Source organism: Sardina pilchardus, chromosome 20 (assembly GCF_963854185.1).
Source record: "Sardina pilchardus chromosome 20, fSarPil1.1, whole genome shotgun sequence".
Taxonomy (NCBI): Eukaryota; Metazoa; Chordata; class Actinopteri; order Clupeiformes; family Clupeidae; genus Sardina; species Sardina pilchardus.
Window position 1 is genome coordinate 16,475,764 of NC_085013.1, and position 24,057 is coordinate 16,499,820.

The 24,057-nt window shown below is 40.0% G+C and overlaps 1 protein-coding gene and 1 long non-coding RNA gene across 2 annotated transcripts; one reads left to right on the forward strand and one right to left on the reverse strand.

Moving 5' to 3' along the window:
• Nucleotides 1-1,530: 1,530 nt before the first annotated feature.
• On the reverse strand, nt 1,531-7,763 carry LOC134067438 (uncharacterized). Its single transcript, XR_009936506.1, has 3 exons — nt 7,648-7,763; nt 3,307-3,405; nt 1,531-1,860 (listed from the first exon to the last, which is right to left on the reverse strand). It is a non-coding gene; the product is annotated as an uncharacterized LOC134067438 (long non-coding RNA).
• snx9a (sorting nexin 9a) lies at nt 7,706-22,700 on the forward strand. The gene is made up of 18 exons (XM_062522717.1): nt 7,706-7,848; nt 9,999-10,085; nt 10,889-10,963; nt 12,182-12,271; nt 15,479-15,590; nt 16,829-16,964; nt 17,288-17,372; nt 17,500-17,625; nt 17,769-17,886; nt 18,236-18,366; nt 18,696-18,799; nt 19,157-19,260; nt 19,351-19,428; nt 19,541-19,617; nt 20,315-20,404; nt 20,714-20,828; nt 21,354-21,445; nt 21,608-22,700. Exons 1-18 carry the CDS (start codon nt 7,837-7,839, stop codon nt 21,653-21,655), a joined length of 1,680 nt encoding a protein of 559 aa, XP_062378701.1. The 5' UTR covers nt 7,706-7,836; the 3' UTR covers nt 21,656-22,700.
• The last annotated feature ends 1,357 nt before the right edge of the window (nt 22,701-24,057 follow it).

Genomic DNA, 24,057 nt, shown 5'->3' on the forward strand with positions numbered 1-24,057 from the left:
ATCGAAGCCCATCACAGAATATATACAAGTTGTACAAGCGTCATAACAAATGACAGCTCACTGACACATGTTTTTATATAAACATACAGTAATAATTCCTCATGACAAAATATTACAGTACTTGAATCAGTGAAGCCCTCCTTAAAATGATTAAATGTGCATGTAACCAGTTTATAGAAAACTTGAATTATCAAATAGAGCCATGAATATGTTCTTCTGAACAAAGCAATTCCACAGCAAAAATACTGTCAGAGAAAGCTTTTGGATGTGCTAGTGAACATTTCAACAGATAAAAGTCTTCTGTCACAATGCAGAGATGAGATCAGTGCAACCAATATCACAACATTAATTCGAAGAGGTTTGATATCTGTAATGTCATTTCAGCTGCCTCATACAGCTTAATGAACTGACTGTCCAATCTTTATTTTGGGCAATTTATTGCGATAATAGAGGTTAAGCGACATTCAATGTTTTATTAATAAACAATATGCGGATAGTTAGTGACACATTAAAACTAGAAACAGTTCATTAAATCAAATTAAAGTGCATACTTCATCTGTTTTTTTGTTAGCTATTAACACCTCATAAATAATACATACAACTCACAAAAATTCAAAGTCTTACTGTGGGAAAAATGTCCTGTCAATCTAGCTCAGCAAAGTGATGCAACAGAGACCTCTGTTGGACATCATACGTAAGTACAACCATACAATCTTCACAACCTGCAAAATATCAGCTCTAAGAACTTTGAATGGGGTTTTCTTTCAAATTATTTAATCAAAATAATGTCTAATGTATAATCAACTTCAGATCAAAAATTGTTTCTAACAAGGAATTCATATTTAGTTTGCATCTCGAAGGTTACTTTACATTACATTATATTACATTTGGCTGACACTTTTTAACCTAAGCGACTTACAACATGGTAAACATTTTAAGCTTTTTAAAGCAATTCTAAGAACAATTCTAGGAAAGATGTAAAAGTGTAAAAATGTATAGTGCAGTTTGAATAAGGAAAAAATGGATAATGAAAAATGAAAAGAGAAGGTACAGTGCTATAAGAATGAGTGCAATCCAATCCGAAGGGGGAATGCAGCTGGGAATGACCGCCTCCTTCGTGTCCCTGTCAAGGCTACCATGGTCGTGTGGTGCTGGTGTGCTATCTTACTCGATTTACATTGGTACATGTGTCTGACAGAAATGAACAGATGTACAACCTGCTTCGTGCTGTAGCTAACAACACATTCAGCTGTTCTGAAATGACTGTAAATCACAACCTCTTGGGTTGGGGTTTATTGTTTAATTCTGCATTATAAAGTTCTGCAGGCATCTGAATACCTCTAATGACACTTAAATTGATATCTATTCACACAGTGAAATGTGCTTTAGATCTGAATGTGGGGGTTATAGGAGTCGCCTTACATGTTTACATGACACTTAAATTAATATCTATTCACACAGTGAAATGTGCTTTAGATCTGAATGTGGGGGTTATAGGAGTCGCCTTACATGTTTACATGACACTTAAATTAATATCTATTCACACAGTGAAATGTGCTTTAGATCTGAATGTGGGGGTTATAGGAGTCGCCTTACATGTTTACATGAACATGCATATATATGCATTATATATTGTTCTCCATATACAAAGGGTGGACTGACAAATGATTCCCACTGTCGTAAATTTCAATTCTGGAACCTCTATAGCAGTTTTTGCTTCATGATAAATGCTGCCATTGTGTTCCAGCACCAACAGCCACCAAGTCGCACCTGCTTACCTGCAGTATGGCACTAGGGGGCGCACCTCCTGTTAAGCATCCCTCCTGATACGGCTCCTCCTGTGAGATGATCTTGAGGACTCTGGGGGGTAACAGAAAGTAGGACACGATCAGTTGGCCAGTGGTTGGAGTCTCTCCATATCTCCTTCACCCTCCATGCAAATTACCAGATAACCTTCACCAAAACGGGAATCCCCCTCGGCTACAGCAAGGGCTCCATCCAAGGGGAACACTAAATCACCGGCATGGACACACTCACTCACACACACACCTACACACACACACACACACACACACACACACACACACACACACACACACACACACACACACACACACACACACACACACACACACACACACACACACACACAAAAACATTTTTGCACATCTTCTAATGTCATTCAAACGATAATATTGCTCCCTCCTGTTTCTGAATGTGCACAAACAGTGCAAGTGTGTTTGCCATGGGACACTGTGGGTGAGTGGTTGACACCAAGTGGCCTTGAAGCATAGGAGTCAAAAACAGACACACTGAAAAAAACGTGACGCCTACATAAGCACATCTACTACTGTAATAACTAGACCTATAATGACATTCATAACTTTTTTTCATGGTAATTTCACAGTGGTGTCTAACATATTGTTTCTACGATCACGAGACATAAATGAAAGATGGTTTGTGATATCTGTGGTTAAGCTACTTTCATTGATTTAAGGGGACATGGATACTGTACTGTATATGGGTGCTTGATGTTTATGCCAAAAAAAATATGGGGAAAAAAGCAGATATTAGGCATGGAAAACACTTAGTCCTGTTGTACTGACTCTCCCGATTCCCAAAAAATATGTATGGTCTTTTAGATATTGAATTTATATATCTTCACTGATTTGTTGTGTTAGTGACTAAAATTGTCCTATGTTATTGTGTGTAAAATTAGAATGTATATTTTTATGTGAGTCAATGTATCATAATCTTATATTACTTCATCAAGATCTAGCATTTACTTGTGCAAATGTATTACATTTTACAGCATATTTCCCCATCAATACACAAAGTAAGGCATTTGTCCTCAATATTTCTATAAACTTCTTATTCATTTTGATATACCTTGATATAAACTAAAGAAAATGCTTGTGACTTTTGCTGACACTGTTTCCCATCTGTTACATTAAAATTAGTTTGATTTATTTTAGACCCAAAAGTCTTTCTATTTTCATTACTTCTTGATGTCACACTAAATGATATGGTGTCACACAGTGGTGTAGTCTAGTTAGCTGTATAGTGGGTATACTATGATGTACGGTAGTTAGCTGTAGTACTGTACTTTGATCAACCTCAAATGTTAATACTGTCCTGCGTATCATGTAGACTACATCACTTGGTGTCACACCATATGATAAATCACGCCACATAATAATCTGTAAATGTAAAAATGTGTATTATATGTTTAAGTTTAAGACAGGTATATCACTTAAAGGTTCACTGTTAAAAAATGGTGTAAAACTGTGTAAAACAGAATCCCACCAAATACTGTACAGCATTCTGAGTTTTTCTCTTCTTGATGGTGAACTTCAACCTGAATGTTTGTAGTTCCCCTTTGAGCATACTGTACTCTCTTCATATCTGTTAAAAGACAAATTCAACAATATATTCAGATATCTAAAAAAAAAATCTAAGGAATTGCCAGTATGAACATGCAAAATATATTATGTAACATATCATGCAGAGTAAAAACAGATAATGCAGAGATAATTACTACAGTGCTGCTAGGGTACATATGATGTTTTTCTGTGAAATTTGTTCACGATATGAAAGTGTAGACTGTAAACTGTCGAATTAAGCAAAAACGTGAAATTCAACATTTTAGCCTGAACGTTTGTTTATCGTGAATTTTCTCAATATAGCATTGAGCGCAAAGCGACTGGTTTTGCTTTGTAGGGTCACAATTGAGTTTGAATTGAGGTCAAAAACAGGATGTATAATTACAATTCGAATTTGAATTAAAGGAAGCAGAATTGAAATTCAATGAAATTTGAAGAAACTAATCAATAGCTACATATACATGTATTAAAATTATTTAATGTATATGCATAATTTAAGGGTAGTGTTTAACAATGAAGTTTCACAATATATGTCAGATGTGATCACAACAAACACACAACTTATAATTAAAAACAGTAACCAATTACATTTCCATGGTAGACTTCCCAAAACTGAATGTATGTGACATTCTTCCTGTTTTGTGATTGTGGAATTGTTTTGAATTGCCTTGAATTGAATTCCACTTCCTGTCATTCCAATTCCAATTCCAATTCAACTTCCTGTGGGGCGGGGCCAATTCAATTCAAATTCCAACTCATGAATTGAATGGAGGCCAATTTAAAATTCAGAATTGTGCTCAAGCCTGCTAGGTTGACACTGGAGTGGTGGTTGCTAGGTTGTCGCTAGGGTAATTAAGGTGGTTGCTATGCCAAATGAAGTGGTTGCTATGCTGGTTACTCATCATGTTGGTTGCTATCCCTTTATAGGGCACTCATTGAAATATTTGGAAATTCTAAATTTTAACTTCAGAAAGTTAATGAGGGATGTTTCAGGACATTAAAAAAAATGTTATCAATATTTTTCATCTTTGCATAGCAAATAAAGGTCAATGAAGTTACCATATGTCCTTGCCTGTCTGGGGGGAAAAAAGTACAGAGAGTGAATTTGAAAAAAATTGTCCGATCAACACCATACTTGACACAGAGCATCCTCAGCTGATGCCTCACCAACCCATTTCAGTTTTTTTCTTCTGAACTTTTACCGTTCGCCCGTAACAGCCAATCAAAGTTTGCGGTGAAGCCGCCAAACAGAAAGTGAGCTTATATCTCAGCAACCCCTGCATCTATCAAAACCAAACTTGGTACATGGACTCGTGACCCCATGTATCTTTTTAATATAATTAAATGGCATAAATGGCATACACAGGTGCCTAGTACTATGAATGCTAAACTCCTATGAACCAGTGTAAAAAAACAGAAATACAACTATAATCACTAAAGTACCACTCATATTTGCTCATAATTGTGTTTTAGCACTAACAAGTATTGAGTCATTAAAATACAGTAAATGCACACAGTACTAGGTTTCACACTAACAATAAGCACCTGTGTATGCCATTTAATTAGGCTATATTAAAAAGATACATAAAGCATACTGTATGTGTAAAAATGGACACTTGTGCCACTTATGTGAACAGGGCATATGATCAAATATAGTGCATTTAGTTTTTAGCCAAACAATAAGCTCATTGTTTTTAAATGCTATGCAAATAACAACAATCTCAATCTTTAACACAACTATTCAACCAAACAATGTTTAGTTTTGATGCTATTATTATAGTTGTGGGATGAGCCAGGTTCAAAAACCTCAAATATGTGATTTCTGCCAGATGGTTGTGTTTGAGGTGCTGCAGTCCACTGCTGATTGGTCAGATGCTATGATGTCAATATTTGTAAGATAGCTTGATCTTCCCTAATTGGCTGAGAGAAAACCACATGACTCTACAACTCCAAATGGAGGCAGGGGGAGGGAATTTGCAGTGTGTGCGGAAGTGACTACGTATGGTTATTTGCCCCATAAAGGGGGTGTTGCTAGGTTGACATGATAGAGGTGGTTGCTAGGTTGTTGCTAGGAAAATTAAGATGGTTGGTAGGGTGCTGCTAGGGTGCATATGGTGGTTGCTATACCAAACAAAGTGGTTGCTATGCTGGTTGCTATGGTAATGATGTTGGTTGCTAGTGGTGGTTGCTAGATTGCTGCTAAGCTAATTAAGATGGTTGCTAGGGTGTTGCTAGGGAACATAGTGTGTTGCTATGCCAAATAAAGTGGTTGCTATGCTGGTTGTTAGGGTAATCATGTAAGTTACTATGGTGGTTGCTTGGTTGTGTGTGTGTGTGTGTGTGTGTGTGTGTGTGTGTGTGTGTGTGTGTGAGAGAGAGAGAGAGAGAGAGATACACCATTCATGTACAGCAGTAGGTCTACATCTTAAATACTAAATGGTAAAACACGTTAAATGTCAAAATATATTTCACTACTTTTAGTGAAACCTAGGCATGAAAAACATAATGTATGTAGGAAAATGACATTTATATCATGACAAATGAATCATGGTGTGACAGGAAAACCCTGTCACACAATATGATATGGGGTCACACCATAGAGTCATGCACTTATCAGAAAGTGAGGGGTATCTCACCTGGTATAAGCTTGCTATGTCCTTCTGAGATGTTATTATATGACCCATCTATCCCCAAAGGTCTCCAGACAATTGCCCGTTTAAAAAAACAGTAGCCTATTAAGGGTCACACCATGTGATATTGAGTTTTGGGGTAAAACACTTTTTCTTTAAGGCTGGTTGAAAATGTTATGCCTGGACTTTTGTGCTATTAATGTGTACCAAATAATCTAAAATATATTCATTTTATTGTTTTTATTCAAAAGCAAACCTTCTGAAATGGGCTTGGGTCTGAATAATATGAATGAATATGAATGGTCTATTGTTAATAACAAACAGCTTTTTTTTCTGAACAACCACGATTCTTTCAGGCTTGTGCACAATTCCAAATTGTAGAATTGGCCACCATTAAATTCATGAATTGGAATTTGAATTGAATTGGCCTCACCCCACAGGGAGTTGAATTGGAATAGGAATGACAGGAAGTGGAATTCAATTCATAGCAATTCAAAACAATTCCACAATCACAAAACAGGAAGAATGTCACTTACATTCAGTTTTGGGAAGTCTGACTACCTTGGAAATGTAATTGGTTACTGTTTTATAAGTTGTGTGTTTGTTGCGATCATATCTGACATATATTGTGGAGCTTCATTGTTAAACACTATTATAGGCTACATGAATTTCTTCAAATTTCATTGAATTTCAAAACTGCTTCCTTTTCATTCAAATTCAAATTGTAATTCTACATCTTGCTTTTGACCTCTATTCAAACTCAATTAAAATCAAAAGAATTTAATTTGAATTTAGGAGTCATTCTCAATTAAATTCAAAATTTTGCACAAGCCTGATTTCTTTGCAGATTAGACATTTATTTACTTATGTTTGACACCCATATCCATAGTTTAGAGTTAGTAGTATATTGCATCAAAATCCAAAGACTACTGTATCGAATATCTGCCAAAGAGAACTCCTCTCTGCCTAAGCTTTTCTCTCAATGGCTCTTTTCATGGATGAAAAACAATGTATCTTCTTATTGCAAGTCTGCGCATATGACTTCATGAAAGGCCTTTTGTTGTGAAATCGCACTGTGATAGCTAGACGTTAGATGGCGCCCAGTCCACATCCAAAGCACTCACGAAAAACATCAGACAAAGATGGCACACCTATTTTCGCGTAATCTTACTTTTGTTGCCTGTTTCTTCTCGTTTCTTCAGTGTCAGTCGCCTGTGCGTTAGAAAGGCCGATGACTGTTATTCAGGCGATTGTTCCTCAAAAAATCACTTGAAAGCAGCCTAATAATGCCCAATTATTAACGCAGGCCACTTTTTGAAGCCTACAACTACCTGAATAAAATGGTTAAAATGCACTACATTTTCTTTATTCACTTGGCCTAATCTTGTCAACAGTTTACCATACAAACGTTGATATGCAACATGTGCGCCTTAATATACAAGTTAGTTTTGTCAGAAACTTCAGTGCTGAAAACTGATACTTTGAAGCAAGTCTGGGTGGAGGAGGAACCACTATTCATTGGTAAGGTTAGGATTCCAACCTGTCAGTTTTTGTGGCAAGCGTATTGAGGGGTTTCCGGGTGTCCATGGGTCTGTTAAACGGCAGCAAAGGATTTTAAACGAAAAATAGCTTACTGTAAAGTAATGCTGTTCAGTCCAACTGGGCGTGCATTCCGTTCGTGTGGTAAATATTTGCTTGGCGACAACAACTGCGTGTTTCAGTGAACTGCTCCTCCGTCGTTTTCCTGATATTTTCCCGAACGGATATATGAAACTACGAGTGTTTTGTTGCCCCATCACATTGGAAAGATACATGCTGCTAATATGGCAAACAAGGTACGTACGTATGATGCTTGGTATTAGGATAGTCTTTAATTATTAGCCGACCACAAATGTACCAAAACTGCATTATAGGCGAATTTGTTTAGCTGTGAAGTTACTCCCCTGAATAGAATAGCCTACCTGAGGAGGTTGGTGACATAAACTCAGAATTTAAACACAATTTATCTGTCCCTGAAGAGTGTTTGCTTGTGCCTCTTACTGTGTTCCTGTTTCAGTGTATTGCAAAGATAAGATAAATGTGAGCGTTATGCTCTGTTGACTGTGTTGTAAACACATGTCTGTTTATGGTATGATGTGATATGAGAGTTGGTAACGTAGTGGAGGAGGCCAACGCATTGAGAAACGTCAGTTTGCCTCTTCTAGTGAGAAGGCTATTTGAAGTCTCCTGTGCATTGTGTTGATTTAGGGACATGTGCTGAATGGTAGAACAATGTAGACCTAAGCCATAACCTACTGTAAGGTTTACTTTGTGGGTGGATAGGCAAGGTAATGAAGTAGGCCTACAGAAGGCTAGATATCCTTCAAAAACATCCTTATAGTGTAGCAACTTTCTACTTAATACCATGGGTGTACTCAGCTACATCTTACACACTTTAGCCCTTCTATTTTAATCAACATGCATAAGTAGACTACAGTAACTCACATAAGGCCTACACGATATTCCAACCTATCATGTAAAGGCGTCAACTTTTATATCAAGTTCAAAACGCCCATGCAAGTTTTTTTTTGTTTACAAAAGCTTGTGACCCTTCTCTTTTGGAATTGACCAGGATGACAAAAATGTTTTCTAGGGAATTAGCAGCCATGGTACCCTACAATACTTATCCCATCATCAGTAGTCTATTATGTCAGTCTGACATCCTAACTGTCCTTAGTTACTTCTGCAGTTATCATGACAAGTCATTCCAACCAAACCAAGTGTTACAAAAAGAGTTTGTGTCAACAGAAACGTAGGTTTGTCCATCTGATTGTTATCAGGACAGCTTTAGTATAGCTTCTCTAAGTTACAGTACAGGTTTGTAATTAGTTTTGAGTAAGTTAGTTTTGAGTGTTGAATGCTGAATATAGATAGAGATATAGTTGGCAATCTCCCAAACAATACACAACCAATTAAACTAGGCCTAGTGCATGGTCTGGATGGCCAATGAGAATGGCAGGTTAATATGTCTTCACATGACCACAGCATCAAAATTAGTTTGATGATTTACCAACAGCTCATTTAAACATACTTCAAAAAGTGGCTAATTGTCAGCCATTGTTGTCTCAATCTTTCTGGCACCACACAGATACATGTAGGCCTATGTATGCCATGGCCCAAACATAGTTTGTATTTCACGGGAATGACACTCACTTCATCGCAGGCATCCTTTACTGTTATGCCTCACATTTGATCCTAAACGCCTAGACATCTCTGAACACTAGTGTGTCATTTGCAAGCTGTGATTTTTGCTGAACAGGAAAAGGAAACGGTCTGTCAGGAACAGAGTGGTAAGGACAAACCGCTCAAGGATAGTCCCCTCATTGTCTCCTCAGTGCAAGACCCCACTACATAAAATATGTGTGTAAAATGGGTGGCTCCATAGACTCAATTCTTCTGTTGGTTGTTTTGTGTAGGGAGAGGAATTCCACACTGTAGGGTTACGGCCTCTCTCTGTCTCTCTTTCTTTTTTTCACACTCTCTCATTCTCACACTCATTTATTTTATTTACCACACTCTCTGCTGTGCCCCCATGCCAGAAGCAATGTTTTCTGTTGGTATAAATGCATCCAGGTCAACTTGTTTGTCCTGTCATGGTGTCGCAACAGCTGTGGTTTTTCCTGCTCTGCACAGACATTCTGAAAAAACAACTTTGAAATCAACTTTGTTGTAATTATGTTAGTGGAGGATCACATGTTGCAACTCTACAGTGTCCCTACAGAAGGTGTCAGTCACAGGCCACCTTCCAATCTGTGTTTTGTTGTGTATTCTTGGGAATGTTGTGTATTGCTCAGAATGCTCACAGTGTTTCACGATAGTGTATTTTTATTTCTTTGAAATGCATATTTTTTTTTATAGGGACAGGTTTGTTTAAGGTCTGAGTCTAGTGAACTTATAACATAACATACTAACAGTAGATTGACATGTTTCCTGTCTATTTTTATAGGCGCAGGTTTTGTATGAGTTTACAGCTGAAGCAGGTAACAATGAACTTTCTGTGAGAGAAGGAGAGACCATCACAATCATAAACCAGGTAAGAGATGGATACCTAGCTACAGTGATGGGCCATTTCAGTTATGGCTGCCACCAACATTTTCTATTTATCTGTTGATTGTTTTCTCTATTAATCATTCAGTTGTTTGGTGTACGCTGTCTGATAAAGTTTATCAGGGTTTAGATAGATAGATAGATAGATAGATAGATAGATAGATACTTTATTGATCTCCAAGGGGAAATTCAAGGGTTTCCCACTGCAAGATGATATCCTTAAATATCCTATTCTGCCCACATACCGTACCAAAGTGGTTCAGTTTGCAACCATAAAGGAGCAAACAGCCCAGAAACAATTATTATTAAGAAGCTGACTTTTCATGCTACTCACACTGATCAACCTATCATTTAATTTCATAGCTGAGCCTTTATCCATTAATTACAGTATTGCAGGTTTAATTATATGCAGTTTCCCGTGTCCCATGACCTTTACTGTGAGAAGTTGCTCAATCAACAGGAAACTGCAGTATGTCTGTGTATGAAAACATTGCCTGCATTCGGTATAAAATAGTCCCATATGCAAATACTGTGCATGCGTTCACTGTGCATTTCCATGCTTATCAGTGACTGTGCATGCTTTTCTGCAGTGTTCACTTCTGAGTGACCTAGATTTCTCTGTGCTTATACAGTCTACCACATCACAGCAGGATGTAGCATTCGTCTGAAATATGACAAGCTATTCTTTTAGCTATATAGTGTTATAAAGGCATTGGTTTATTTAAGTAATGATGTAGTTTATTCTTTGCGTTATCCTCTACAAAAAGGCATTTCACATCTCTTCCCAAGAATGTAGGTGGTGGTTGGATAGAAGCTCAGAACTCAAACGGAGATGTAGGTCTTGTCCCGGAAGATTACATAGAGGTAAGAGAAAAACAGTCAGCCAGAGAGAACTTCAGAAGTGTTGTGTCAGTACTGTCTGTTGTGACTCTACATGCAAACTGTTTTAGAAATGTCTCTGTTGATCAGTTCATCTGAACAACAAAAGTAAGCCTACTGTCACTGTGTACTTGCCATGGAATTATTGTACTAGCAAGGAGATTTAAATACATAATCTTTAGAAGAAGTGGTAACTTTAGGCCAAAGCAGACATCCACAGCAAGTATCATCAGCCACAAATTAAGAAACGCCTTGTAGTATTATGACACGGGTATCGCCCATATGTCATTGCACTCTCGATCAGATCTGAGACTCTGATCTGGCATTTGATCTGCCAGCTCTGGGCTAGATCAGGACCACCTACAACATCTATCTCTGTTAGTGTTATGAGTATCTACCAAACGTTTATATATTAGGCAAAGAAAAAAACATCTCTATGTAAGTACAATCATCATCACACGTCACTGTGAAGCAGATGCTATTGGTATTAGGATGTATTTGCATGTATTGGGATGGCCTCAGGCAGATGGGTTCCTCGTTTTGGATCCAGCTCTTTGTTTCCTCTTTTCAGAACTGATTTGTAGCTCCAGAGGGAGTAGGGGAGGTGTTCTACAGAACGCTCCGAGGCGATGTTAGGTGCCATAACGGCACTACGCAAGTGACTGAAATTGAATTGCACTGAATGCATCTATCCATCTGTCTCGTAGTGCTCCTCATTGCACAGCAATTCTCTGTGTAGTACGTAAAGAAACATCTGTCCAGGGAAGAATGCAAAGTCACCATCACTGTGTGGAGCAGATGTTATTGATTATGGCTGCAGAAGGGAGGCTGTGGGCCCCCGACACACATGCTTCCAACACATAACAGATTGTTCCCACATGCTCCAAGAGCAAGCAACGCGCGCTGTGTCTTTCAGAGCACTGGCAATCTCAGTCTGAAGCACTTCGCCCGTGTTAGGAAGTTCTACTTTAAAATCACTACTCTTTTTTTGTCTTTTAGGAGGTTTAACCTAGGAGTGTTCTATATATGTGTGTGTGTGTGTGTGTGTGTGTGTGTGTGTGTTTATTTTATTTTATTTTATTTTATTTTATTTATTTAGTTTCAGTAAATCTGCATTAATATTCTGTTAGCTAAATGTTTATTTACATGCCTGTTGTGGAGGGTGCTAACCTCTTTCTCCCGTTTTCCTCTCACCCGCCCTAGGTGAACTCTAGTGCAGCTCCCAGTGCACCGCAAACACAAGCTGCAGTAGGATCCTATGATGCGTACAGCTCTGAACCAGCATACACTCAGGTACAGATACAGATTCTTGCCCAGCAGCTCAGCAAGCACAATCTTTGATTTATGAGGACATCGGTTAAGTCCTTGCATTGATTCTGGTCCCTGTTTGGTCCGATGTGTATTTGCCAATCAGGGATATCCATGTAAATCTTGCCTGCTTAAATGGAGTACCATCAAGGCCCTTCACACACAACAATAGCCTGTGTTGCTTGATATCAAATAGGCTTTTCAGACGTTTTTGCATGACATCCTGTCTGTGGTTTACCCTGTGTTGTGTAGTGTGCAGCTGCAAGCTTGAGATTAGGTTTCTGGTTGTCTTGGGAAAAGATTAGATGCTATTTGTCATCATATAGCCCAAATCCTCTACCTTCTTGTTGCCCCACGGTGTGCTGTCCTTGTGTATCCGAAGTCAGTGTGGGCATAATGAGACCAGGCCACTGTGTGCTCAGCTATTGTCGTACTTCGTTTCATGCCAAATCAAATGAGAATGATCGCAAATAGGCCTCATTATGGATCTAGAGATGAGGGAGTTCTCTTCAATGGCTGTGTTCTCTAGAGAGAGAGAGAGAGAGAGAGAGAGAGTGTGTGTGTGTGTGTGTGTGTGTGTGTGTGTGTGTGTGTGTGTGTGTGTGTGTGTGTGTGTGTGTGTGTGTGTGTGTGTGTGTGTGTGTGTGTGTGTGTGTGTGTGTGTGTGTGTGTGTGTGTGTGTGTGTGTGTGTGTGTGTGTGTGTGTGTGTGTGTGTTAGCCCTGACTGAAAGCACGTTGATTGTTGTTGAGCTGTACCCCTTGCTGAGGAGCCACTGATATCTGAACGCCATCAGCGAGCAGGATTTACAGTGATCTGCTCTTGCTCTATTTAGTTCCTAATTCACTGTCACAGTGGCCCATTTTTGCTCTGTTTTTACTGCTGAAGTTGAGAAGTGGAAAGCTAAATGCAATCCTGTAACATTGACATTCCTAGGTTTTGCTTGAGAGGCTACATGAGAATATGTTTCTGTATGCACTATGCACACTTTGTTTGTGTGTAGTGCATATGTCCCTTTGTCAAGGATATGTCATGTCTCTATTGTAAAATAGACAATACACATGCATGCTAGTGTGCTGCATCCCTCTATTCAGTGTGTGGCAGTAGCAGTATCTTGCAGCTGGCTAGGCCATTGGGAAACCCCAGTAAAATTGCATGACGTGCATTCGAGCGAAAAAGCTGTAAATACTTTACTATTCCCAGCAGAGGAAAATCCTTGTATATGGATTAGGGGAAACGGCTATCCTAGGGTTCTCTAGTTCTTGAGTCATTATGTAAATGTCAAAGTGAACTATGAATTGATGACTTTATGACCCACATACATGATCTACAGTACAGTTAGCTCTCTAGGCATTGTATTCATGGCTACCATTGCATTTGGGAAACACTTGAGTGTAATGGGCAAGCATTATCTAGTGAAGTATTCTAGTGTTAAAATGTATTATGCAATGCATGTGTAGCCACAGTCTTGACGGAACCTGTTATTTTGAATGTTAATGTAATAAGAATGTAATCTTCCGGCTCAACCTAATATGCAGAAGAACAGTGATCACAAAGCCCAACGATGCAGTTTCAAGCCTTGAGCTGTTATATTGACTAGAGATGGGGAAAAGGAAAGGAGAAATACACACAGTAAAATAAACACACTGTAGATAAATAAAAAATATAACTCCTAGTAACGTAAGTTGGGTTGACCTTGTAGATGGAAACCAATGACTTACAAATGGAAAAATATGGTCTGTGAAAGAGAGAAGAGGACTCTGGTAAACAGTTCCAGAAGGGTTTTGTAAAGTCTTGGCTCGCTGGTAAATGATCATCTGTCGCACATAGTCCGATTCCTCCCCCAGAATGTGTGGTGGCGTTGGGCCCGTGCAGCCCAGAGAGACGGCACTCACAGGCAGTGGAGTGTGGGAAAGAGCTATAGGTAGACTTGCTCTGATCATTCTCACACTTACAGAAGAGCCACAGCCAAGTGGACAAGGTCATGGTGCGTACAAAAAGGTTTGTAGGCATCTGGTTGAGGGTCAGACGGTGGATTTCAGGCCTATATTCCTCTTAGTCTACTGATAGGATCTATCCTATTCCTGATGGTGGGCTGTCAAGTGCATGGACAGTTTGAACACAATTCAGTCTGAGATAAGCTTGTGGTCTTTGACTTTGGCCTGCGGTCTTTGACTTTGGCCTGTGGTTTCTGACATTGGCCTGCCGATTCATCCTCAGCTTTTCTGCTCCCACTGTGACTTCTGGCACAAATGCAGCTCTCGACCTCTTTCTACGTAGACAGGAAGAATGTGACAGGGCCGCACACGTGTAGGACATGTCTCTCACAGGAATGGCCGAAACCCATTTTTCAGTCGCAAATATCCTCAGAACCAAATGCATGGCAAAGCATTGGCAGTGGCAAAGCATTACAAAATCTGAAGCCGACTTTCTCTCTGCTGAGAACAGTATATAGTGCATATACTGTCTCAGCAGAGAGAAAGTCGGCTTCAGATTTTGTGAATGGGAATCGTATAGTTTTTTTTTTCTTTTTTATCAGAAATGTTTCTGAATCTGAGAAATGGCCAAAGACCCTCAGAAGAAATCCATTGCCTCTCAGAGTCATATAAATGGCAAAGCAGTGCATTGATTTTTTTAGTCAAGTTTGCTCCACCACTAAACTAGAAACCAGAGGCATGACTCACCAGTGATGGAAAGAGAAATGGAAATGCTCTCTCAGGCAGTCGCATCAGGAGTCCTCATCTTAGGCAGCCTCAAGGTCGCGCACATCAATGAGAGATGGGCCATTAAAGACACATCCCTCCCGCTGATAGTCATCTGAAGAGGGGACTTAAGAGCCACCTCGTATTTAGTCCTCAGAGGAATGAGCCATGACACGTCCCTGCCAAATGCCCATTTTCTGATAAAGTGCAGAGCCTGTGTTGATATTTCTGTGCTCATAGGCCATTTGCAGACTCCAGGAAAAAAAGACTGTTGTAATTGACATCTTTACGTGACCGAACATAGTAAATGTTCTTGACGGGAACTTTTCCATGTAAGAGAACCTTGTCTCATGTATATGGTGTAGTCAGCTCCCAAGGACAGAAAAAGAAAAGTTTGAAAGAGTTTGAACTATACCAACTGCTGTGTTAGCCTTCTATGCTGCTGCACATTTGATTGCTCTGTGTTGTAAGACTTGTCTTAACATTTACAGGGAACAAATGGCAGTGACCCTTGGTCTTCCTCAGCATGGACAGCCAATAACAGTCCCCCTGGGAATTGGGACTATGGTGGACAACAACAAACACCCGCCTTCCAACAGCAGGGTAAACTTGCGCTCTATTTCCCACTCTATTTTACGCCCTTTTATTGCACCGTTTGTAGTACTTGTTTTTGAAATAAAAAACACAAAACAAAACAAAAACATAAACACAAGCACAAAAAAACACAACTGAACTAAAAACAAATGGCAAACGTTGACACCCAGCTCAGTGTGTTGGCAGCTTTTCAACTGGACTCATTCGGCCTTCTGTGTTTTCAGCCACTCTCTCTGCTCTCGGGGCGGAAGAATTTTCGAGGCGCTCACAACTCATGTGGTCCTACAGACAGACTAGCCCCTCTCTCTGGCCCCTCTCTCTCTAAAAAAAAAGATGGCCCAAAAGGAAAAGGGCACTGTCCTTCTCCAATGCAGTGAATCTCATCTGTGTCTGTCCGGCGCCTGAGAGCCATGGCTACTGTGGCGGTAGCCAGGCGGCGGGGCTGTAGATTAGACAGGGATCAGTGGGAGTGGGTGAATGAAGATGGGTCAGGGCCTCGAGAGGGGTGACTGTGCCGCGACACTGGGCACACAGAGAAGCTCGGAGTTTAGAAAACAAACACAGTTTTCCACAGAGCACTCATTTCACACTATACTGACCTTTTGAAGTAAGCGGTGGGGGAAAAAAATCATCTTCATACGGGGATGTTTCCACCTCTTGAGATTGTACCCATGTGTATTTCGGTATACATTTACTCTCTAGTTAAATTCATCAGAGCAAGGTAAATAGCAGCAGCCTATTAAATAGGGTAAATACAGCATGTCTTGTCTTGTTTCTCCCTATTAGAAATATATATATAGAATTCATATCATATTATAAATAATAATTACAGCAATTTGTTACAGTGTTTACAGCAAATAACTCCAGACTCTAACTCCAGAGTCTTTAACAGAATGGTGTATCTATCATCCCTTTAAGTGTTCAGAGTAAATCAGAGTAGACTAGACAAAACAATTATATAGAATAAATAAGATTACATGTATTTTTGTATCATACAAGAACAGAAAAAAAAACTACATGCATGTTACTAAAGTTGCTTGCATTATTTTTAAGGCTATAGGTGAACTAAACTAGCTTTGGGTGTCTGTGTAGATGGGAAGCATGTGTAGTTTATTATGCAGTTTGATAAGTTACAGACAATTTACTACACAGGACCGCGGCACCATGCTTGAGACCGGAGTTGCTGCTTTTGGAAGTCTCATCCTGATTTGTGCGTCACCTGTGCGTTTTCATGTGTGTGTTCTCAGGGTCCTTAGATGACGACGAGTGGGATGATGAATCTGATGATGGCAGGTCAGCCGGCGGCTACTCCCAGGCAGAGGATGGGGGCGCCACACAGAGGGGGGGCACCCTGCACCCCTCCATGAAAATCTCCCTCAACAAGTGAGGCTGGCAGAACCACATCACTCACAACTTGGCAGTAACATTCAGTCATGTTGCATACTGTACACTTGTATTCAAGCGATAATTAGGATTGGAAGCTCGAAGACAGCAGTATATGTGTAGTCTGTATAGTGACGTGTCATCGACATGGTACTCGTAAATTGTGCTTGCGCCTTGTAAAGTATGTGGTATTGTAAATGGTGCAATATAAATATTGAAATGACAACATCTCTTGCCCAGTCAACAAAGTGCTGAATCCTGCCCTGCTTTCCTCCAGCCTTTGTGGTCATCTTTCATGAAACCATCTTCCCTGTGTATTGCAGGTTTCCCTTTTCAAAGACCCCAAATCCAGAGGTCTACCTTCTTGGAAAACTTCCAAACAAAGGAAAAGAAAAATTGTCGATATATGTAAGAAATGCTTGGCAGCCACCTGTTTTAGCATAATTTACACACTCTACATAAGCTCTGCTTCCAGATGAATTCTAATGAATATGTAGTGATGTGGACGTGTGATTGGCTTGTCTTCCATGTCCAGATGGGAGAGGTGGGTCCTGTGTGGCTGTATCCTCAAACACCTCTGGACTGCATAGTTGCAGATCCCAAAAAGGGCACCAAAATGTACGGCTTGAAGAGTTACATTGAATATCAAATCACACCAAGTGTAAGTCAGACATTGTTTATTTGTCGCATACTTATTTCACTCATTTTCCCTCATATTTCTAAGAATACAGCACAAGTATGTTTATATGCGTAGTTGTGAATTAATATATGAATTTCCTTTATGTTGCTCTGTCCTTTATGTAGACCACAAACAGAGCTGTCAACCACAGATACAAACACTTTGACTGGCTGTATGAGAGACTACTGGAAAAGTTTGGCTCAGCAATCCCGATCCCCTGCCTGCCAGACAAGCAGATCACAGGTCTGTCAGAGCTGCCTCTTTGTTTGGTGCATATTTTTGTCAATTGTGTGAGGATATCAAAACATTTTGTTGCAGGGGAATATTAAAATGATGTTCATTCAATACATGAGGCCTACATAAAATAGCCATAGCATTTTGTGGATGGTTTTGAAAGCCTGATGTTGAATCCCAGTGGTGTAGCTATGTAAAATATCTTTCCAGAAATGCCTCCCAGGTAGATCTACTATTGCATAATTGAGTCATTGTAAATAAAAAATCAGTGCAAGTTAGCCCAATGGCAACCACACAAACTAGGTATGCAAACTCTGTGTGTGTGTGTGTGTGTGTGTGTGTGTGTGTGTGTGCCCAGGGCGCTTTGATGATGACTTTATTAAGATGCGCATGGAGCGCCTGCAGGGCTGGATGAGCAGGATGTGTCGGCATCCTGTCGTCTGTGAGAGCGAAGTCTTCCAGCTTTTTGTCACCTACAAGGACGAGAGGGTAATGTTGCTTTTAGAATGTTGCAGAAAGATTCATCAAGCTACTGATCCTGTAGAATTACAGGGCCAAATATGAGGCAGACACATAGATTTTGTCGCCTTGTGTGTTGGTGGGTTTGCCAAAAAAAAAATGGACAACTACAGCTGTTTCAAGTATTTGATTGTTCAGATTAAAGTATGGTGACAGTATCTCTTGATATCTTAAAAGCTGTTTCAGTTGACTTAATATTTTTTTTTTTTAAAAAAGCTGTTATTTCCATAGAACTTTCCATCAATGTTAAGATTGAATAGATTTGAAGTCTGGTGAAATTCTTCTGTGTTCTGGTTTAGGATTGGAAAGTGGGGAAGAGGAAAGCAGAGAAAGACGAGACCATGGGCGTGATGATCTTCTCCACAATAGAGCCAGAGGCACCCGATCTGGATCCCATAGAAGTGTCAGTGACCTCCGCCCCCTTGAGCATTTATCTCTCACTGGCCCCATCTGTGCACTTGTCCTGACTTAAAGCAGGTGGAACGGTGGTGCTTAACCACTCTCAGGGCTTAAGCCACCACCTCATGAGTAAGGCAATGTAGCTGCTGCTAACACAGTTACGGCATACTATGCATGCAAAAATGCACTGCTAAAATGCAGTGTTACAAGAAATGTGTGGTACTGTAGATTCCAACTGACGCTATCATTAGGACTGATATTGCATTTTGACACTGGTGGTGTGCGGGTTGCCCTTATCTCTTTACCCAGCTCTAGTGAAGATCCCCTGAAGTCTTCTTTTTCTCTTCCTTATTTTTCACAGTGAACAGAAATGTGACATGTATAGCCGTTTTACAAAATCCATGGACGATGGAGTCAAAGACCTGCTCAACGTTGGGCATTTACATTGGAAGAGGTGTACAGGGCGTAAGTATCTCCTCACACTGTCACAAGCTTGCTTTATTTCATAACGTTAACATCAGTATTAAACTTTTAATGTCACGTTGTGTCCTCAAGCTCTACAGAAAGAATACCAAAAAATTGGGAAAGCGTTTCAGAATCTTTCTAATGTTTTCACTACCAGTGGATATACAGGTAATGCACACAGACACTGTTGTCAGACAAAAACCTCTTTTAGGCATTGGTTTGTAGTACAATACACGCCTACAGAAAAGGTACACTCAGTGTTTTTATTTTTTGCACACAGGAGAAACCACACTCACAGAGGCGTTAACTGCAACAGGAAGAACCTATGAAGATATTGCAGAAATTGTGGCATCACAGGTAACGGAATGTACAGCATACATGAATTTAACAAAAACCTAAATCTTTCATACTTTTTTTTTCTCTTTGGTTACTCAGTTGTTACCTTCACAATACCATAGTGTAATTACACACACACACACACACACACACACACACACACACACACACACACACACACACACACACACACACACACACACACACACACACACACACACACACACACATTACATTACATTACATTTGGCTGACGCTTTTTAACCAAAGCGATTTACAGCATGGTAAAAACATTTAAGCATTTAAATTCTAACAACAAATTAAAAACCACATAATAACACACACACACACACACACACACACACACACACACACACACAAATACTCACTCACACACACACACACACACACACACACACACTCACACACACACACAGATACAAACAGGCCCCATATTTCTGAGACCCCCCTATCTGCATCCTGTGGGCGGCCCCCAGGCCTTGAACCCTTCCATGGCTGAAAACACACTCACTTCCTCCCCCCTCATCGGATATTTCTGCAGCCCACTTCCTCACTTCCTCCCCTGGTACCTTAAACCCTGTCACAGCTCAACCAGCCTCTATTTTTAAATAGTTTTTATCGCTGAGGTTTTTGAGGAACAAAACAAACAAATCCTAAAGAGGACTGCATGTCTGATATTGTTGTCATCTTATCGCAGCCCAAGCAAGATCTGCATTTCCTTCTGGAAACAAACAGTGAATACAAAGGCTTGCTGGGCTGCTTCCCAGACACCATAGGAGTCCATAAGGTACAGTAGAAACCACACACCCATTTCTGTCAAGTATGTGTGGCACTTCACACGGATTTTTTAACATTCGTCGTTATTGCTGAAGAGGCCCAGTACGGCCCTTTTTGCTCCTCGTTTACCAATTGGTTTTGTAGAGCAAATCAAATGTAATTGGACATGCATCTACACTTTAGGCTACTGTTGACTTTAATCAGGTTGGTGTTGTACAGTATATAAATCCTATCAGAAGTTACTGTTATTCATATTTAGTCTCATCAGTAGGAAACCTGTAGGAGTAAAACAGTGTATGATATTGATATATCTCTGCAGGCAGCCATTGAGAAGTGGAAGGAGGCAGACCGTCTGGTGGCCATGAACAAAATCAACCACCAGGACAAACTTACGATGGCTAAGCGCCTGAGCACCATGTCCTATTCGCTGCAGGGTAAGTCACACTGCACTGTGAGCACTCTGCTAAATACCCCAGAGGTCATACACTCCCTACAGTAAAGTGCCCTCTTAAAGGTACATATCACAATTCTGGTGGAAAGGTGTGTGATATTTGAGCTCATGAAGCAACATATGAATTGGTGTAATATTGTATGGCTCTGTCCGCCACCTTGTTTGTTTCCCATTTATAGAGCCAGGACAGAAAAACAGGCATAGGCCAGACACAGACCACACTTCTCCTTTCAGTGTCATATGCCATAACAGTGTTTACATAACAGATATTTTAATTGGCTTGATCCCTCTGTGGCTGGATGTGGATTTACTTCCTGTTTCCATTACCTGTTGCTCTTGAAGCTCTGTTGCCACATGTCATTCATTACCACGGTCTGTCACAAGACCTGCGTGCCACCTAGTGTTTTTCTCCAGTCACCTACCGTATAATTTGGTCTAGAGTGTGGTGTTGTTTCTCACCTGTGTGTGGTGTAACCCTACACCTTTAACCTGGCATCTGTTTCCCCAGCCGAAATGAACCACTTCCATAGCAACCGTATCTATGACTATAACAGGGTCATGCGCCTCTACCTTGAGCAACAGGTCAAGTTCTATGAAACGGTAAGGACCGCTTTATTGGACAGCAAATATTAACTAATTGTTGAATAAACAAAACAAAAGCTTTGTTCCTTTTTTATTGTGTATATTTCTTCATGCTTGGCCATTGCTTGAATGTGTTTGTAAACTTGCTTCCTCTGTGTCCTTTGTTGTTTGTTACTTTAGATTGCTGACAAACTGAGGCAGGCACTCGGTCAGTATGCCGATTTATGAAGACGGGCATGCCTCACGTCTAACTCAAGTGACCTCTTGCCCTTGAACTAAAACTTCATTTTAACATGACCAGAAATCCCTGCAATGCACCATTGCCTTTTCTCACAGCGTGACGTGAATCAAACATTTAAAATAGATACATAAGTATTTGCACCTGAGTCTTGCACACAATTTGGTTTGACATTTCAAGGAACTGAACATTGAAAAGAGGAACTGAGAGCAAACTAAGGATGCTTTTGAAAAACCATTGCCATCCGTTTAAACCATGTGTAGCATCTCCAGATGGTTCTATGGCATTTGGGCAAATAATTTGTGTCTTAAAGCCATTACACTTTGCTGAGCCATCAGACAATATTAGAATTCAGTTTAAAGCTGCAACTAGTAACAGATATGTGTAACATACTCTCACCATCACCATGTTAAATGTCTCCTCCTGTGATCTCATTTGACAGTCGTTTAAGTCTGTCTTCAGAGATGCCGTGCTGCTTCCTGCTCGTATCTCCATGTTCGTTGTAAACTCCATTGGCCCTGACTTACATGATGGGCAAAGAAGTCTTCTCAGTGAGCAAAGTGTCTTATGCGTGAACACTGTGTGGGGTGGGCAAACACAGAGTTGACCCACCAATTTTTGATCTTAGGATCTTGCTCATCGTATTTAATTAGCGAATAGATTTTGCCTCTTAAATAAATTGGCGTTAGTTCATCTGTAGGCCTTTTCAATTAGGGTCCTATGTCATTTTCACTGATTTAAGTCACTGAGGCTGGTCCTTATGGGGCATGTGACCAAATGCAAAAAACATAATACCTATGTCCTTAATACATCTTTTTTATCCTATAAGGGCTTTTATGTCATACACCGTTTGTTGTGTAGCTAAGAATCCAGGTTGTACATGAAAGTTCTTATTTTCATGAAAGATTTGGTGTAATTTCAACGTAATACTTATATTGTAAAGTCATAATATTCATCCTCATCTCAATACACATTTCACTTAAATGAATGTAACTTTATATATTGTATGAAATAATAAAAATATCTATTTGTACTACTTTACCATATGTGCAGGGGTTCTTTGTTGTTTGTGTGTAAAGCCTTTATTTCATATTTCACAGATATATAGATGCTAGGGCACAGTCTGATAGGCTTTATAGAGAATCCAAAGAATGCTTTTAGATGACAGTTAGTCTTGTGAGTGTGGATGAGCAGGATGAAAAAGAGAGTGACTGGTGAGAGACAGTCTGGAGGAGGAAACGGCCAACTGCCGCTAAACAGGAAGGGAAGGAAATGAACAGCAGGTTTATCCAATGTCAACCTCTGGAGCAGTGGTGTGTGCGTGCGCGTGTGCACGTGTGCGTGCGTGCGTGGATGTGTATGTGGTAGCTGTTGTGGCTTTCTTGCCACCCGGTGTAATTTGTTTTTACTTCCAGTTCCCTTTAAAACGTCGTATTTCCTTCACTGCAATCTCCAAGAGGCTTTGAGTCAGTCTGTAAAAGATGTTTTCATTTCTGCAGACACAATTTCAGCCAAGCAGCATGATGCCCTGAGTAATGCATTGGCTGTGGACCCTTTGGCCTGTTTTTTCCCCCTAGAGCCCTTATAACAGTGATGTCACCAAGATTTATAAGGGAGCTGTTATTCAACCTTTTTGTCCACCATTTTCTCCACCCTCCTCTGGCCCAGGAAGATAGCAGCGAGAGACACTTTGGGATAACGGAGATAGCTTTATCAGTCAGGGGGGAAGTGAGAGGACGGGGGTGGGGGACACTGTCACACAACATACCTCCAAATAGTTCTGAATTCACTTCTGAGTTAGACTTTTATATTGACATTTAACAGATGGGCAATCATTTATCCAGATTATCATCCAAATATTGTATGTGTATATACAGGTATGTATTTTTTCTTGACCAGAATTGCAAACTGAGCATCCATAAACAGCTGGATGAACATCACTATGATGCCATCTCAATATTGTATTATTTAGGTTCAAAGCACAGAGTGTAAATATACCTCACCTTTTACAAACAGATGGATTTAATATGTGCACAACATACAGTGTTAAACAGTTTTAAAAAATGTAAACATTTTCACCAAACAAGTAAATGTGTAAAGTACAGTGTAGTTTCATCTATGCATTGAAACATGTCATCTCTTGTTCTTTTTCATCTACCCCTCATAGTTGATGCTGTTTTAGTGTAGTCCTTCTCTTCCTAATGTAGTGGAACAGAGCAGCAACATGGATCACGTTGAGAAGGATCCCCTGGAGGACATGTCTAACCATGAGGATTATGAATGGCATCAGAATGGAGATACACACATAACAATCTGAGAGGATCCTCCCCCTGTAGGTTCCCACTGACCTAACACACATGTCTACATCTTAGTCACATGTCTTCACAGACTA

Excerpts from the sequence above, each read along its gene's own strand:
- snx9a (XM_062522717.1), top strand. Across the intron at positions 16,965-17,287 it reads ATGAAAATCTCCCTCAACAA|GTTTCCCTTTTCAAAGACCC; the intron begins GTGAGGCTGGCA and ends TGTGTATTGCAG. Across the intron at positions 19,429-19,540 it reads CACTACCAGTGGATATACAG|GAGAAACCACACTCACAGAG; the intron begins GTAATGCACACA and ends TTTTGCACACAG.